The sequence below is a fragment of the Heliangelus exortis genome, chromosome 7 (assembly GCF_036169615.1).
Source record: "Heliangelus exortis chromosome 7, bHelExo1.hap1, whole genome shotgun sequence".
In the NCBI taxonomy this organism is placed as follows: Eukaryota; Metazoa; Chordata; class Aves; order Apodiformes; family Trochilidae; genus Heliangelus; species Heliangelus exortis.
In genome coordinates, this window is record NC_092428.1 from 18,610,826 (window position 1) to 18,627,168 (window position 16,343).

Here is a 16,343-nt window from a genome sequence, read left to right on the forward strand (position 1 = left end):
AAAGCCAAAAAATCTGAATATACAAAATATACAAATTTTTTTTTTTTACTAAATTAGGCTCTATTTAAGTGGATATGATTTCTAACACTGGTAGCAAAATCCTAGTAAATAGAAAATTTGCACTGTCCTTTTTCAGCAAAAGACTAGTGACAAAGGCACTGTTGTGTTGGGAAACTGACCCTGAAATAAATTGCTTAGTAGTATACAACTAAGAGGTCAAATACTGACTTAATTTTCCATCTTGCTCACAGAAAACTACTGCAGAACACTCTAGTGGAGATTATTCTGAATGGGGTCACCAGTATTTTTGTGTTTGTGAAACGTGTTGGGGTTTGTTTTTCCTGTGGTGTGTTTTTAATGATATTTTGGTTTTGATGCTGTGTGCTAGAGAGGAGAAACAGCACTGCACATGGCTGCCAGAGCTGGCCAGACAGAGGTTGTTCGACACCTGGTACAAAATGGAGCTCAGGTGGAGGCTAAAGCTAAGGTAAGGTTGATGGTCCAGGTATAATACCCCAAGATCATTTATATTTAACAGTAACTAATCACATGAATTTTCATATATCTTTTGGGAAGAGAAAGGAAGATGAAGCCAAGGGCATTAGTATAATAACTGGTGTTCTGTTACTTAAGGTGTTCATGAGTGATCTCTGTGTAAGACAGAAGGCAGGAGATGGCAAGTTGATACCACACCTGTTTTTTCATCAACTTTTCATATAAACTGTTCTGTGTTTGAAGAGTTTTGTTTCCGTGTGGGAAGCAAGGAGGGAAAGGAATGCCTCAAATCTGATTTTATTTCTACAAAACTGTAAACCCTATGCTGCTGATGTCTCCTGTCCCTAAAGCAGCAGCCTGCACACACTCAAACCTGTTATACCTCTACTGAAGTAAGGAAACACAGCAAGGGCAGTAGCTTAGAGCTGGGAAAAAGGAACAAACTGTATAAAAATAATTTCAATTGAGGAAGATAAGGGGAAATAAAAAATAAATGGTCAAGAGCCACTAAAGAAACATTCAAAATTATGGAAAGAGAAGAATTCTGGGAAACAAAGGAAGGAGATAAATGGGTACAATTAATAGTCTGAATAGGTAAAAATAGGAAGGGTTTTTTTTCCAAATAGTGATTAAATTACTACAATTATAAATAAATCTATTTTTCACTGTGAAATTAATTTCTGAACTGACTTACAAATAAAATTACTAGTAAGATTATCTGCTTATAAGGAACTCTGACTAAATATTTATAGCCGATCCATTTACTGTCCTAAGCAGTCTGACAGTAGAAGTGAATCACACAGTCTGAAAATCTCCAAAGACAGCCTTGAAAGTGAACAGCTCTTGCTCAGAAGCCCAGTCACACAAATATTTTCTAAATAACTTCACACAATGAATTAATTTGTGCAGGCTTCCATAGCCTGTTACATTTTTTTAATCAAAAGTAACAACTACATACAAATAATAGATTACACACTAGTGCTAACACCAGCCATAAGAAATTTGTGGGAAACAGGTATGAAATGGAATGATTAAGAACCATAAAGCCTCTCCACCAGTCAGAGAAGAATTACCCTGTAGAGAAGCAGCATTTACATCTTGACACTCTCTAATCCTAAACTCAAAGGTGTGAAATCAGCATGGTAGGATGGGCATGGACAGAAGTCTCCCTAGTAGAGAACAGCCCAGAACTATTCTGCTGCAGGTAACGGGACAGCAGTGTTCAAAAAGTTGGAAATTTAGCAGGGACAAAAAGAGGGAGGGAAAGAAGTTTGAATAAATTTTTGAGGAACAGGAAAAAATGAGTTTATGGGCTTTGTTAGCTATACTGTTGTGATAATGTGCCTAATTGAAGATTTAACAACAGAAAATTGTACAAAACCAAATAAAGAATAAGGAAGACATTATATGTTACACATTGGGAACATGGTCACAACCAACCACAATGTTTCCACTGAAGAAAAGGAAATAAACAACCAGACTCATGATAGAGTAGCCCCTGTACTCAGAAGTATTTTGATTATTGTGTTCTGATTGAGAGAATGACAGTGAATTTCAGTATCATGCTTTGTCCTCAGTTACATCCACTGTAAAATCATCTGCAAAATACCAAATTGTTGACCAGTAAAAAAGCACAAAATGCAATACAAATACTTAGTTCAAGTTACTAGACAATAGTATACTAAGAATGTCAGCTAATCCCAGACTCCTGATTTAAGTGTTATATGTTGCTGGGAATCATAAAAGAGATCTAGAGGGCTGGAATACAGCTATATACTCGCTATATGTTAAGACAAGTCTCAAATTCAACAGGAAACTCAATGCATTTTAGTGACAAAGTGGGGAAAATCTAGATTAAGAAAATTCATCAGTTTATTTACCATCATGGATTATGTACCTGTCTGGAATATTTTATGATGCATTAACAAAGCCCTGTATATGTTTATTTTATGACATAAAGACAATTAAGAAGAAGCCAGTGTACAATATCCACTATGTAAGACCTCAGTAGAATTAATGCTCATCTGAAATTATGAAAAGCAATAGAATCTGAGCAAAGTATGTTTGTTTTCTTATTTAGAACTATGTTGTTTGTTTATGTCTAGGATGATCAAACACCGCTGCACATTTCTGCTCGACTGGGAAAAGCAGATATAGTGCAGCAGCTGCTACAGCAAGGAGCATCTCCAAATGCAGCCACAACATCTGGATACACACCCCTGCATCTTTCTGCTCGAGAAGGACATGAAGATGTAGCTTCTGTTCTTTTGGATCATGGTGCATCTTTATCTATCATTACCAAGGTAAAGGAGTTGCAGAAGTGATAGCTTCGATAATTAACTATACCTGTCGTAAGTTCTACTTTTAAATTAAATGCTGTGAGAGTCACGTACATATACAAGTAATGTGAGACTTTGTTAAAAGTCTACAAAGCTTCATGGTTATACACTGGATGTAACATATCCCAGACACACATTTTCTCATAAGTAAAGGAATGCAGAGCAGAAATTCCTGACAGGAGTTGATAAGATGTTACCCAGCTTTGTCCTTGTGTCTTCGGAGGTGTGAAGAGAGGAACTGACTTTTCCTTCTTAACAGTTTTTTGGTTTTTTTTTTAATGTAAGTAGGGCTTTGCCTTGCAAGGGAAGGCCTCCAGACCTGTCAGAGCAGTTGGGAAGCCGAAGACTTGTTGTTTGTACTCATAACTGTGTGAGAGGATGGATGGAAACAACAGAGTCCTTATATATGAGACAAACCTTGCCCTGGAAAAAGATGACAAGGCCGCTATATAACTGTTTTCTCTTACAGAAAGGATTTACTCCTCTACATGTGGCTGCAAAATATGGGAAAATTGAAGTAGCCAACCTCCTGCTCCAGAAGAATGCATCTCCTGATGCTTCTGGAAAGGTAGGACAGAAGCAGCCATTGACACTTGCACAGCAAAATGTCTAAATGCACATAAAATTCTAATAATACCATTCTACCTACTTACTATCACATTAGTGTCCACAGCATGGGTTTAACTGGAATGAGTTTTGTGTAATATTCCAGTCCCTGTGGGGTTACCCAAGAGACAGCAAACTCTTGACAAAAGTGACTTTCGTTGTCAATAATTTACAACAAAATTATGTCCTCTCTGTACCCATTCAGGGGAATGGAGACAAACCATTACCCTGCCTTCCTGCCCAGACTACTTACAGTCCTTATCAGCTTTCAGGCAACTGGCTCTGCTGCCCCAAGTCTCATGGCGGGGGCAAAGCCCAGTAAGAAATCAAGCTGTTTAAACTAGCTCAGCTTGGATTTTTACAGAGCCAAGGGACAGTTTATTTATCCTCTGCACTTAAAGAAAAACATTGCAGTAGGTGTGATCTCAGGATCAAAATTTCTTACCTGCTCTGTCCTGGGGACTGAACATTTATGTCCTTCTCTGTTCATCTCACCTGGGAAAAGTGAAAATCCTCTGTAAGGATTTTTCAAATATTTGTTTTGTTTTTTGATTCTGAAGTTATCAAAGATTCTGGATACATGAATAAGTAACTAATGTGTTTTTTCACCTTACCTAATCTGATTTTCCATATTCTCAAGTTTTCCCTTCAGAGGGTTTGTAACAGCACTTGTTTGTTCTGCATGTATTTTTAGAGCGGTTTAACACCACTGCATGTAGCTGCACACTATGATAATCAAAAAGTGGCACTTCTACTGTTGGACCAGGGAGCTTCACCTCATGCATCTGCCAAGGTACAAGTACTGGCCACTCTTGGGGATCAATACATGGGCTTTTTGTGTCACTTTATTCCCTGTCTACTTCTATTCTTTCTAAACTGTATGTGTTTGCAATTGCAGGTGGGTCAGTGTCCTTGTTTATTAATGTCTCACAACCATATAAAGTTGTTAGAGTAATTCTGCAGGTGAATCAAACAGCAGTAAAAAAGCAAATATAAATGTAGATACATATAAAACCTCTATTTTCAACAAAGATCAGTCTCAGCGAATACTGAGCCTTGCTTATACTTGTCTGGTCTCCTCAGTACCTTCTCTAAGCCAGCCAGCTCTATCTCATTGCATCTTAACATCTCTGCAGGGCAAGCCTGGAGTTACTGCCTTGCCAAACAGGGTAATTCTCCTGGGTGGCTTCTGAGGTGTGATACATTTCTCAGTGCAATGTGCACAATTATTATTGTGCTTCACAATACTTCTACCCCAGATTAAACAGACTGGTGAGAAAATAAAACAACTAGTCACAGCCCTGCTTTGATTGCAGTTGACAACCAAAGTTGGCAAGACAACACATAGTTTAAGATTTCAAGGGATGTGAAAAAAAAAAAATTATTCTAGCTCTGAGTAGAAGAAAGAATTTAAGCTAGAGAAGCCTAAAATGTCTGTATCTTTTGTGGATCCCAGTTTTAAGTGTGGATCAATAATCAATGGTTGGATACCAGCAACAAGTAATAGAGGGCATAAGCACATGTAGGTTCAAGTCAAGTGAGTTCAGTGTAAATATCGCATCCGAAACAACCCAGATACATTCCTAAAATCACTGCAAAAAGAGATGTGGAAAAGGGAGAGCTAGTGGAGAAGACAGTATCTTAGCTTTCCTCTGTTGTCTTCCTCTCACATGTGACTGAATACAGCCATAGCAGAAAAGGTCTTTGGCATGGCTGAAGAAGAGGATGGAGTTTGTCATAGGTGGTGGGTCCCAGAGCTTAGAGTGCAAAAGGGAGGAATATCAGATAAACATCCTGGACAGCCAGCAGCAATGGCACAGTCTAAAAGTCAATAATGTTGATAGTGGCAACCTGCCAGAGGAGTGCCCCAGGAGGTCAACTGGAGTGATCTCTGATCTTTTACTGCTGCAATCCCCCTGTGGGGAAGGAAGGGCCTTCTGAAGGGGATGAGAAGGCACTGACCCAGTTTTCACTGAAAAGCTGCCAGTGGAAGCTAAGCATCCTGTAGGGACAGGGATTGCAGCAACCATTGCCAAGGGCTTGGGAGGTCCGAACCAAGGTGGAAGCACTATAGGCTAGGGTATAATATTACACAAACTCATGTGTCAGGTCATCTTAGCTTCCCCGCCTGTAACAGGACAGTTTTGCAGCTGCCAGTTCAGGCCGTCAAGCACCATCTCCAAGTCTTCCTAAAAGAAAGCATTTGTTAGTATTCTGCAGCAACCAAGCCGTAGCAGCACTGACTAGAGTGTCAATGCTAAATAAAGTTAATGGTAGCATGTTTGTTGCTTTAGGCACCTACTGTGCAGTCATCTCAAAGATAATGTTGGTAACAGCAGATGATTTCCCATTTCTTTGGTAAATGTGGTCTAATAAAAAAATCAATAAATAACCATCTCCTCACTGGCTCCACAGATAGTTTCAGCAGCAGCTGCTTTTTCTGTGATACTCCTGTTTTTAATGCTGACCTTAGAGCTGGCTCATTGGCCAGGTCTGGCAGCATTTGTCTTGAGTAGTGATCAGTGAGTGGGTATTGGAACTGGCTGTGTCAGAGAACAGCACTGGGATACAAACAGTTATTCTGATAAACTATTGGGGTTTTGTATAGGCCAAAATGAGACTTACGCCTAATTTTCATTTGGCATCTACCTTTCAACATTTCTCTTCCTCTCTCCCACAGCCCCCAAAACCTCAGTCTTCCTCTGTCCCTTCACCTTTAACCTTTTCCTCTCTTTACCCTGGCAGTCAGAATAACTCCTTACCCTTTCTTCCAAACTTCCTTGTTCCACATCTATGTGTAGTGACAGAGCACAGCCCATATCATGAGAAGATGCAGACTGAGACTGCAGAATTTCAACCTGTATTTTTCAGCATTTTTTTCTGCTGTTGGCAACCTGCTGCTTTCCCTTCCACTGGAAGAAATGTGTGACCATTTCTGAGGAAAAAGCTTGAAAACCACATTCTTTATTTTACAAAATATACATCAGCTCCATTTAAATTACAGAGTTTAGCATACACAAAGGACTTAACATTTAGTTTTTAGGATTTAGTAGGTGCTTATGTGGCAATGGCTGCTTGACGCATCAATCTTGTACAGGAAGCCTAAGGGAGAGGATTGTGTTTGTTTTTTCTGGAGTATTTTACCTTCAAAGTGAAACCACAGTGACAGAATACTGCCCTTTGCAATTGTGGCACTTGGTTTCCTGGGTCTCAGTTTGAAATATTTTAGTATCAAAGGTCTGGATGGAATCTGAATAGAATTTTGAAGATTACGGCACCTTTTTCACCAGAACTCAGTTCTCTGCATGTCTCTCACTTCCAGATTACTATTAAAGCCCTCTTGCCGTTCTTGTGCCCCTGTCTATTTATTCTTTGCTCCTATCTGCATTGCCCTGCATCTTTTGCCTCCTGCTTTCCCACCTGCTGCCCTGTGGGGTGCAGCAGGGAGCCAGGCCAGGTGAATGCTTTGGGCCCTTAGATAGATTTTACTGGACCGTGTAATCTGAGGTGCACACAGTGCTTCTCACAGCATAAAGGAAATGGTTTCTGCAGCTAGGGTCACATCCCCACCTTCTGCCTTAGTCACATGCATACCTGTGTGCATCTGCTCTTTCCTTTCAAATGAGGGCTAACACATTTCTGGAAGGCAGAAAGTTCTTGATTAAATAAGAATCATATTCTGTACCAAAAACTGGCCATACCTTAGTCGATGTTTTGGTATTTCTATGCCAACCAATTATTCTTTATATCTATCTATAACTGTTCTGCCAAATCTATCCATTTTTAGAATTATAAAATTTTATCATGTAATAGATACTACACTTTTAGTTTTAGTTGTTGTTTCACAAGGAACACATATTGGAAGGACTGAAAAAAAAAATGTAAGACTCTAGAGCTATATGCCTTTATTTTTCCTCAATCTGAATGAAAAGAGCCTGTTGGTAAGGTCAGGCTAAATGCTGCAAGAAAGGCCATATTTCATGTACATGATGCTTTTGTTCACACTGGGAGAAAGGAAAAAAACATGAACAATAACAGCTGTTCTGAGTTAAGAGCATACATCCTGCTCTTCTGTTTGTTACAGATTTATGTACATTGAAGGAAAAGCAGCAAATGTCTATAAAATGAAGCTCAAATTTTTGTTGCTATAGGCTGTGCTCTTCTAAACAGATTATTTTTTTTACCTCAGATTTGAAAGTTTCTTCCAGAATCCTCTGATTTATAGTGTTCCTTTCAAAAACAGATTTTTTAAAGCCCTAACACATTAAGTTTGCACAACTAGTTAATATTGTATTTGGCTATATTTTACATGATTTTTAGAACTAATTACTCACTGTCGTAGAGTCAGGAAGGTACAGGGAAGTGATTTATCAGATCATTTAGTGAGAAGCTTGCAATGAAGCTCTTTCTCTTGACAGAATGGCTACACACCACTGCACATAGCTGCCAAGAAAAACCAGATGGACATAGCAACTACACTGCTGGAATATGGTGCTGATGCCAACGCTGTAACCAGACAGGGTATTGCCCCTGTACACCTTGCCTCTCAGGATGGCCACGTGGACATGGTGTCTTTACTCCTTACTAGAAATGCTAATGTAAACCTCAGCAACAAGGTAAGTGTTCCTCCTGTTAGGTGCTAAGGTGATAAATAAGCATGCTGATAAGGAGGATAGGGGCCTGCAGGTAATTCTGTTCACTGGAATTCTGCAGGCTTGGAAAACCACTGCAGATGTTTGAATACACACATCATTTCTTCTAGCAAAGAGAGCAGCATGCCGTGCAATAGTGAATAAACTGTATTTTGTAATACCCAAGTTGTGGTGATAATACATGCTGCAGAGGAGCTGGTTAACATATCTCTCTTCCTTCCACACCGTACTGGCCTGACAAAACGCACCCAGAAAGAAAATGTCTTCCTCCCTCCAGCAGTTAGTGGGGTTGCCACGTGTCATTTATGAGCCTCTAGATATATGCCTGCCCATTAAGCAATGGTAACTGCAGAGTTGTTAAGGGAAGCTCTCTCTTTAATGGGATAATAACAGCAAGGTTGTCTGAGACTTTATTCATTAAAATAACCAATTCTTTCTTTACTGGGGATGTTCCTCAGAGCACAGTGGCTTTCCATGTAATTTCTCCTGGGGCCAGAAAAGGGAATTTGGTAGACTTTAGTTTCTGTATGTATGAATTTATAGGCCATTAAGTTTGCTCTATAGTAATATTTCTAGCAGTATCCAGCCTTAATTCTTTAAATACCCCACAAGATGTCAGAGAAGTTGGAAAGTGGAGTTTTGGTATGGATTTATGTGGCTGAAGGAGAAAGGCAGGAGACAGATTTTTTCATGTAAAATGTTTCTTATTCTCAGCAAACAGAGAAAGACTTGGTGTCCTCTGAGGCTGTGGGTGATACTGCACAGGGCTGCTGTGTTTTCATGTTTCTAACTTAACAGTTTGGTGATTTTTGGTCCCTCCTGCAGGAAGCTTTTCATGCAGAAGTTGTGGTGTTTTTTCCCCCAGTTTCAGTCCTGTGGGGGACTGAGTCCTGTGGATTTATGCAGTACAGGATGTACATTTTATCCCCATGGGGCAATCTGCCATGTACATGCTCTGTATCACATCAGGTATCATGGGTTTTCTGCTAAACCTAACACAGAGACCATGACTGCATCTGCTTGGCATGTTGATTCAGTCCCACCAGAGGTTAAGTACCTGAAACATCCTTCAATCTGCTACTGTTCAGTTGTAATCTCTAGTTTCTTGTTAAACTGATAACATCAGCTTTTGAAAATAGTTCCCTTGGACTCATTTAAGGATACATGTTTCCTCCAAGCTCAGCAGCTATATTTGAATTCAGATATTTAAAGCACACTACATTTTAAGTTTTGCAATGGGAATAAAAAGACAATGTATTTTTTCCTGGATCCACAGAGTGGTTGAGAGCTGAATACTCAGAGCCCCAGAGAACTCATTTAATCATTTTAGAAGGTTGGGTCCATAATATCCAGGCTTCATTAGGTAATAGAGACTTGGTTACTGTTACATATTTGCATAATGTGAGCCACCAAAGCTGCACTGTGACCAGTGCTGAATGTTGGAGTGCAGAATGGGAAGCTCTCAGCTTGGTACCTTTGGTACCAAGTTCACTGTGGACAGGAGTTTGAGTTCAAGGGTAGGAAACTTGGCAAGAGTTCCTGCCTGATGTGCCAGCTGCTTCCCCTGCTCCTCTGTCACTGGTCCTTAAGGCAGTAGGAACAGAGGAGAGAAAAAGAACTGTAATTTGCAAGTAAAAGATATTCTTTCCCATTACTAACAAGATCCCTTCAGCACATTATCTCTTTTACCTCTCTCAGGGCTTTTTTTGTGACAGAAAGTTGTAAAGCTCTCTGATGTTTTGAGGATTTTAAATCTTAAGTTACAGATAAGGAAAATAATGAGCTATCCAAAAAGTAAGAGTGTCAGTATTTGTCTTCTAGCAACCCCATACGTCCTTAGTAGGCTCTTTGGGTGGAAGAGAAATGGACTTGATCTTGGAGAAATGTAGTTTTACCTTTTCTGTTTGTGTTTAAAAATTACCAAATAGAGGAGTAAAAGTTAAGAATAAATCTGAGTGAACATTACTTCTAGAAAACTTCTAGAAGTGTAAACAATTCAATATTTCTTTTAAAATCTTACTCATTCTCAGGAATTTCATTAGTCAAGAGATAAAAAACCACTGTGTAACTGTTTATTCAAGTGTTATAATGTGCTATCCCATATTGAAGGCTGCAGGCAGCAGTGTTCCTTGTGTAAAAGAAACATTTTCTTTCTGGCTTTCAAATAGCACTTTCTTGCAAATCAACAAGTGTAATTAAAAAGCACATTACACAGTGAAATTGGAACTTATAATTTCTTTAAATTCAGTAGGATGTTTTAAGTCTTGATGGCACCTGATTTGCATCTTACTATTCCTCTGCCTCCTCTGAAGATTGTTGTTTGTTGCTTCTAAATTACAGAGTGGGCTGACACCACTTCACCTGGCTGCTCAGGAGGACAGAGTCAACGTAGCAGAGGTTCTTGTTAACCAGGGAGCTTCTGTTGATGCACAGACAAAGGTACAAACCCTGCTGTCAGTATTTCTTTCCAGAGAGGCATGAACCTGTATCCTAGACTGGTAATTGATTTCCGGGTGAAACTGAAGTAACAGAAGAGAAACATTTCTTGTAATAAATTATTAAATAATATATTCTGACAATATGTAAACTTGAATGTTTAGTGTTATGCTCAGTCCTTGAGCAGTGAGCTTGCTTCTTTCCAAATATTTAGCTCAATATAGATTTAGATCGTATCTTAGTATTGTGTTTCACGGAAGGTAAGTGATTGATCTGGTTTTCTTGTAAGAAAATTTGCAGAAAAGCTTGTGCTCTCTCTACAGAATCCTGTAAACTTTCACCACATGCATACTCTCCTCTCCTTTTGGTGTTTTTTACATGTTGCATGTATTTTCCATTCAGCTGTCAGTAGAAACAAAACACAGGAGGCCTTTTACTTAAAACATCTGTATTTACAGCTAGACAAACAATGTGAATGCAATGGAGGCTTTCCTGGCTATTAAATGATTGGTAATTTTTCCCATGACTTAAGTGACTTTATGAAAAGCAGTCTGTTTGCCCTGGGTTGGTAAGAAATAACCATCCATAGACATGACTCTGTAAGGTAATAATGACTGGATATCTCCGAATTTTCTAAGCCACTCTGTTTTGTAAAGCATAATGAGGCAAGCTCTGACATCATATGGGGACATTCTAGTGAAATTACTTTTTTTGATGTCCCAAGTTCAGACTAGAACTTTTTTCACCTGGTGGTAAACATGAAACCTCTAGGTTGTCAGTAAATATTCCTCTAACGTACCTTCAATAATAATATTAGAGATGCAACAGTTAACTCTTGAGGACAAACTTGAAGTTCTTTATCACTGTTTTCTAATATCAAATAAATACATATATGCAATGGTGGAAGAAGGGAAAGTCAGTGTTATGTGATTTTTCTACTGTGTAATTCCCACTGTATTGGCTACTGATTTCAATGACATTCTAACATGAAACTGAAATAGTTAACTGAAATCCCAGGAGCTTCTCCAGCTTCATGTTTTTGTAACATATCCTCAGTCAATATTTTACAGATGAATCAGCCTGGGTTTTTATCATCTGCTAAATCATCCAGCAGCAGATGAGATCTGCCCTGGTTTATTCTTTGCATTATTTCCTTAGATGCATATGGTTGCCTTTCTGCAGAAAGTTCCTACCCAGCTTTGGTTTCTGAAGCAACACATTGCAGAACCTGCTCTTTTGACTTGGTCAGAGCTGAATTGCCTCCTAGCCTGTAGAACTTGTCTGTGAGTTCCTTTCTGTCACTCTTCTCTGTCCCACAAATAGTAAGTAGTCTAAGGAGACATTCACACTAACAGGTGCAGGCAGCCACGTGTCCCCTTTCCTGCTTTCCAGTGTCCAAATAGGATCTGGTTCGAGCTAGTGGCCTTTTAGTCACATTAGTATGGTGGAAATGTCTGAGATGCTGTCACAGCTGAGAGGCAAAGCTTGTTTGTTGGGTCTCAGGGCCAGCTTGGCAGAGTTGCACAAGCTCTGTACTGAACTTTAAGCCTGGCAGGGTGGCACTGTGATGGAGCAGGCATGTGACTCTAGAGACACACAGAAAAGGGACTCTGGTTTCTCATACAGAGGTCTCTTCTGCGTGGACCTGAGTTTCTTAATTGCACTTCTCAAAATTGAACTAGTCACTGGGAAAAAAAATATAGAGGGGAAAAAAACACAGTCTATTTGACTGTGCATCATGAATGCTACCATCTGTAATAGACTTTGAGTTTTAAACAAGCCAGACCAAACAGTAAGCCCTTTGTTGTTCACCTTCACTTCTCAGCTACACACCTAACTGGTGCAAGGAAAGAGTTGTTTACCAGTGTGTATTTGCTTCCATGGGGCTACCAGGAAGGCAGGGACTCACAGGTCAGGAAAACTCAGGGTGTATACAAGCAGAGCTACTTTGTGGTGCAACAAATCATGTGTCTGGCTAAATATACATTATTAATCCTGTGGTGAACACCACCTGCAATGGTTTGTCCTCCTGCCTGCCATGCTGCCTTGTGCTGTAGGGGACTGTCTGCTCCTTAGGAAGAAAGTGCCCACATGCCTTGCAGGACTGAATTAGATTGGAGTGAACTTGATGCTTATTCACTGTCTTCTGCGTAGTCCCATCTGCTGGGTTTGTGTCACAGTGAGCCCTCCAGGCTCCACAGAGCCAGCCACAACATGTAGGTCACCTGCCAGATATGCACTCACTGCTGCCTGTGGTATAAGAAAAGTGCCAGTGCAGTACCATGTGTTTTAGCATGGAATAGTTTCCAGGTAAACTGATGATTATCTTGAGTTCCTAAGGAAAGAGCTGATAAGCTCTGAACTCCTACAATGAAGGAAAAGTGTTATGCTGTTAACAACTACCATACATTGACCTCATGTTCTATGTAGCCAAAGTGTAGGTGATTGCCTTGTAAAACAGCAGCTCAGTAGTTAAAAGCTCTCTTATTTAGATGGATTAACTGTTCTATGGAAATAAAAGGTCTGTGCACACTGCCTCTAAAACCAGAGGCTCTGGGAAGCAAGATACAGCAACAGCTGAGTTGGCTTCAGAAGCACTGTTGCTACACTTGCATGTTTGCACAATACCATCCAGCATGTCCAGTTCAGATTCCTTACTTTGGACATACAGTGGTAGAGATGTGGCCATCTGTGCCTTAAAACTCAGTGAAGTGCACAGCTTAGACTGGCATTATAATGGGGATCTCTGCTACCAGAGCTTCACCTTCACCTTCATCCATTTCACATCCACACACTTGTGTTATCTCAGTTACTGTAGTCTAGATGGCTATTGAGTACTTTTTTTCCCTTTGTTTAAATCCTCTTTTTGTCATATTAATAATTTTCCCAGGTTCAGTAAACATCAGTTATGTCACTCCAGCACAGTAGCTGTCAATAGAGGGAGAACACTCAATATTTCAGCAGGTCTTTCAACTTCTTGGGTAGAGACCAATGCACTATCATCTTCCACCTCTGGTACAAGTTCTTTAATCATAATTTAAATATAACTTACATGGCCTATGGAAATATCTAGAGTTTGCAAGCCTGATACATGGGAGTTCTTATTCCTGCTCAGGTTCTGAGGGACACGTATGACTGGGGTTTCTTGATTAGAGGAGAAAATTGGGAAGAAACATATTTTATATCCTGAAGCTATAACAGGGAAGAAAAAGTCTAACACTACAGAAAATATTTTGTTAAGATCAGTTCTGGCACTAAAACTTAGGAGCAAAATTATTCTCAGACCTGAACCATTGCAACTGTCATTCATTCTTGCCCTGGTTTCCCTGCCAGTAATTTGTTTCCTGAACCCTGCTGTAGGAAAAGGCATGAAAGGGAGAATAGATGCTAGTTTTGAAGTTCATTTATTGATGTTGTTATGGGGCCCTTCTAGTTCTGCTGCATCATTTAACTAAATAGCTTCTAATCCCAGAGCTGCAGGAGTCCATCTCAGCTGATACTGCAGAGTAAACACTGGTTTAGTGTGCCAAAAGTAGTACCTGAAAGGCTGCAAAGTTGCTCCTGTCACTTGAAGACAGAATTTTGTTATGTGGCTTTAGGCCTAGCAATGTTAGACTGACTGAGCTCCCAACAGATAAACTGCAGAAAATACCTGATCATACTATGCAAGAAGCAAATAATAAAATGGTGAAAAAATAGCACAGTAGGATACACTTCAGGTGGTGAAGCTTCAGAGTTCTTCCAGAGCCCTTCATGTTTAGAAAGCTTTAAAAACTGAATGTAGTGTTCATAGAAGGTATGTTAGGGTCCCACTGCAAAGGCAACAGTTTTTGTCCACTCTTATGTTACATTTTTATACCTGAAATTCGCTATAGTAAAGAATTTTCAATGCTGAAACTCTGTACTGTGCAGTATCATGCTTAACACAAGGAATGCTCATCTTAGACATAATACTTGAAGTTAAAAGTCAACCTGAAGCCATGACTGAGCAGATATTCTTTCTCTGGTGGTCAAATGTGTAAAGCTGTAGTGGTACATGTGATGTTGCTTTTGTTGCAGGACTTTTGTGCTGAGAGTTGGCATAAGTAAATATTGTTTCATGGCTCAGCAGGTCTCCATATGTCATTTTAGAACTGTTTATCCCATTGGATAGTGTTAGTTAGGATACAGCATTGCTGTGAGGGACTGGCAAAGGAAAACTGATAAAAGAGGAGTGGTTCCGTCAAGGATGAAGAGCAGGATTTGCAGCTTTGATCTCAGTGCAGGTCATTTTAATCAAACAGTTGCTTTACTGCACTTGGTGTTTGACCTCTGCTGGGGGAACTGATGGTCTCATGGTCTCTGGTTGACAACTGTCTGGAAAATAAAGCCAGTATTAAACTGTCTTTTGTTCCTAACGCTGTAGTATTTGTAGGAGATAATGGTAACTGAGAGTTCTTTTCAGATTTATTCAGGGAGATTTATTCAGGTCTGCCTCTCTTTTTCTGACTGGAGCCCCATAGCAGCCTGAGTGCTACAGCCCTGCAATCCAGTTTTTCTATTGGAATGTCTCATTTTCGGATGCAGAAAGAGAGAGGAAGGTGGCAGGGAGGGTGGGAAGTGCTATTGGGAAGAGGCACTTTCATGCAGAACAATTGTATACAGATATCCTCAGTGTCTCTCCATGGTATCTTTCCTCTTTCTCCTTGGCTTTTGGTACGTCTTCAGTTGTTATCAAGACATTCGAGTGGAAATTTCCAACCCAATGATGTGCAATAATGAACCTTTGGAAGATACTGCATCATGTTAGGCTCTGATTCAGCAAAGCAGTGAAGTGTGTACATCCATGTAGGTTTCCTGTTTCGTTAAGTCATGGAGGCCTTTATGGTCTCTGGATATTGAGAATTTTCTAGCCTTATCTGCAATAGTACTGTAGCTGTATTGCCTGACATTTACAGCAGAAAAACAAAAACAGAGCAGCTTGAGAATCAGCATGATTAGAAAGATGCAGCAATTCAAGCTGCTGAGATTTATAGTTATTACCAGTGGAGGATATTAAAGTAATTCACTGGTGTGGTATACAGGGGTTTGTGATAATTTCCCTCAAAAATTGAAGAGCAAGAGAATGAGAGTTGCTTGTGTTTGTCCATTAGAATTTAAAACCTCAGTATTTCTGGGGCTTTTTGGCACTTATTCTTGTGGCTTTTGATCAGCCCTTCCCAGCTGTTAACTCTTGTATTGCTGCTCATTCTTTAAAACAGTCAGAAGCAGCTTGGCAGCTGACTGCCAGAAGGTGATGTACATTAGAGCTGTATTAAACAAAAGCCCCGATCTTCTTGGATGTAACTTCTTTTTAGTATTAGGATTACTTCTAAGCTCTTGACACTTTGCCAGTAAATGTAACTCTGAACCTAAAATGCTGCAAAGAAAGGTATATAGTTTTGGGGCTGGATTTGTTTGGTTGTTGTTTTGGGGTTTCTTTATCTGTGTGTTGTTTGGGGTTTTTTTTATTATTTATTAGCAGCTTTAGAAGCAATTATTTTAGCCTCCTGGACAAATTTCTATAGAGAATGAAAGCTGCAAGCTCAAATAGCCATGAGAATTACTGCTTGTATAATTAATGTAGTTGTGTATTTGCACAACCTTACAGTTGGAATGCTCCAGAAAAGATAACCAGTATCTGTTTTCCATTAGGCTGTTGGGGCATTAGTTGTGTGATGTTTTCCTGAGCTAGAAACAGTTGAATGCAGGTGTCTGAACTGTAGCTGAGAAGCAAAGGATATCCCTTCCCCCTCTCAGGCATTAAAAAAGCGTTTTGCTAATGAGTTTGTTTTGA

The 16,343-nt window shown here is 39.7% G+C and overlaps 1 protein-coding gene across 41 annotated transcripts in view; it reads left to right on the plus strand.

Annotated features, from left to right (window-relative positions):
- Positions 1-16,343, plus strand: part of ANK3 (ankyrin 3) — a 351,630-nt gene that overhangs the window by 248,109 nt on the left and 87,178 nt on the right. For 37 of the 41 annotated variants that reach the window (XM_071749152.1, XM_071749165.1, XM_071749160.1 and 34 more), the window contains 6 exons: positions 389-487; positions 2,601-2,798; positions 3,304-3,402; positions 4,135-4,233; positions 7,859-8,056; positions 10,433-10,531. In XM_071749152.1, the coding sequence (XP_071605253.1) occupies positions 389-487; positions 2,601-2,798; positions 3,304-3,402; positions 4,135-4,233; positions 7,859-8,056; positions 10,433-10,531 (792 nt within the window). The remainder of the gene's footprint in view (positions 1-388; positions 488-2,600; positions 2,799-3,303; positions 3,403-4,134; positions 4,234-7,858; positions 8,057-10,432; positions 10,532-16,343) is intronic. The other 4 variants (XM_071749169.1, XM_071749176.1, XM_071749177.1 and 1 more) reach the window with 1 other exon arrangement.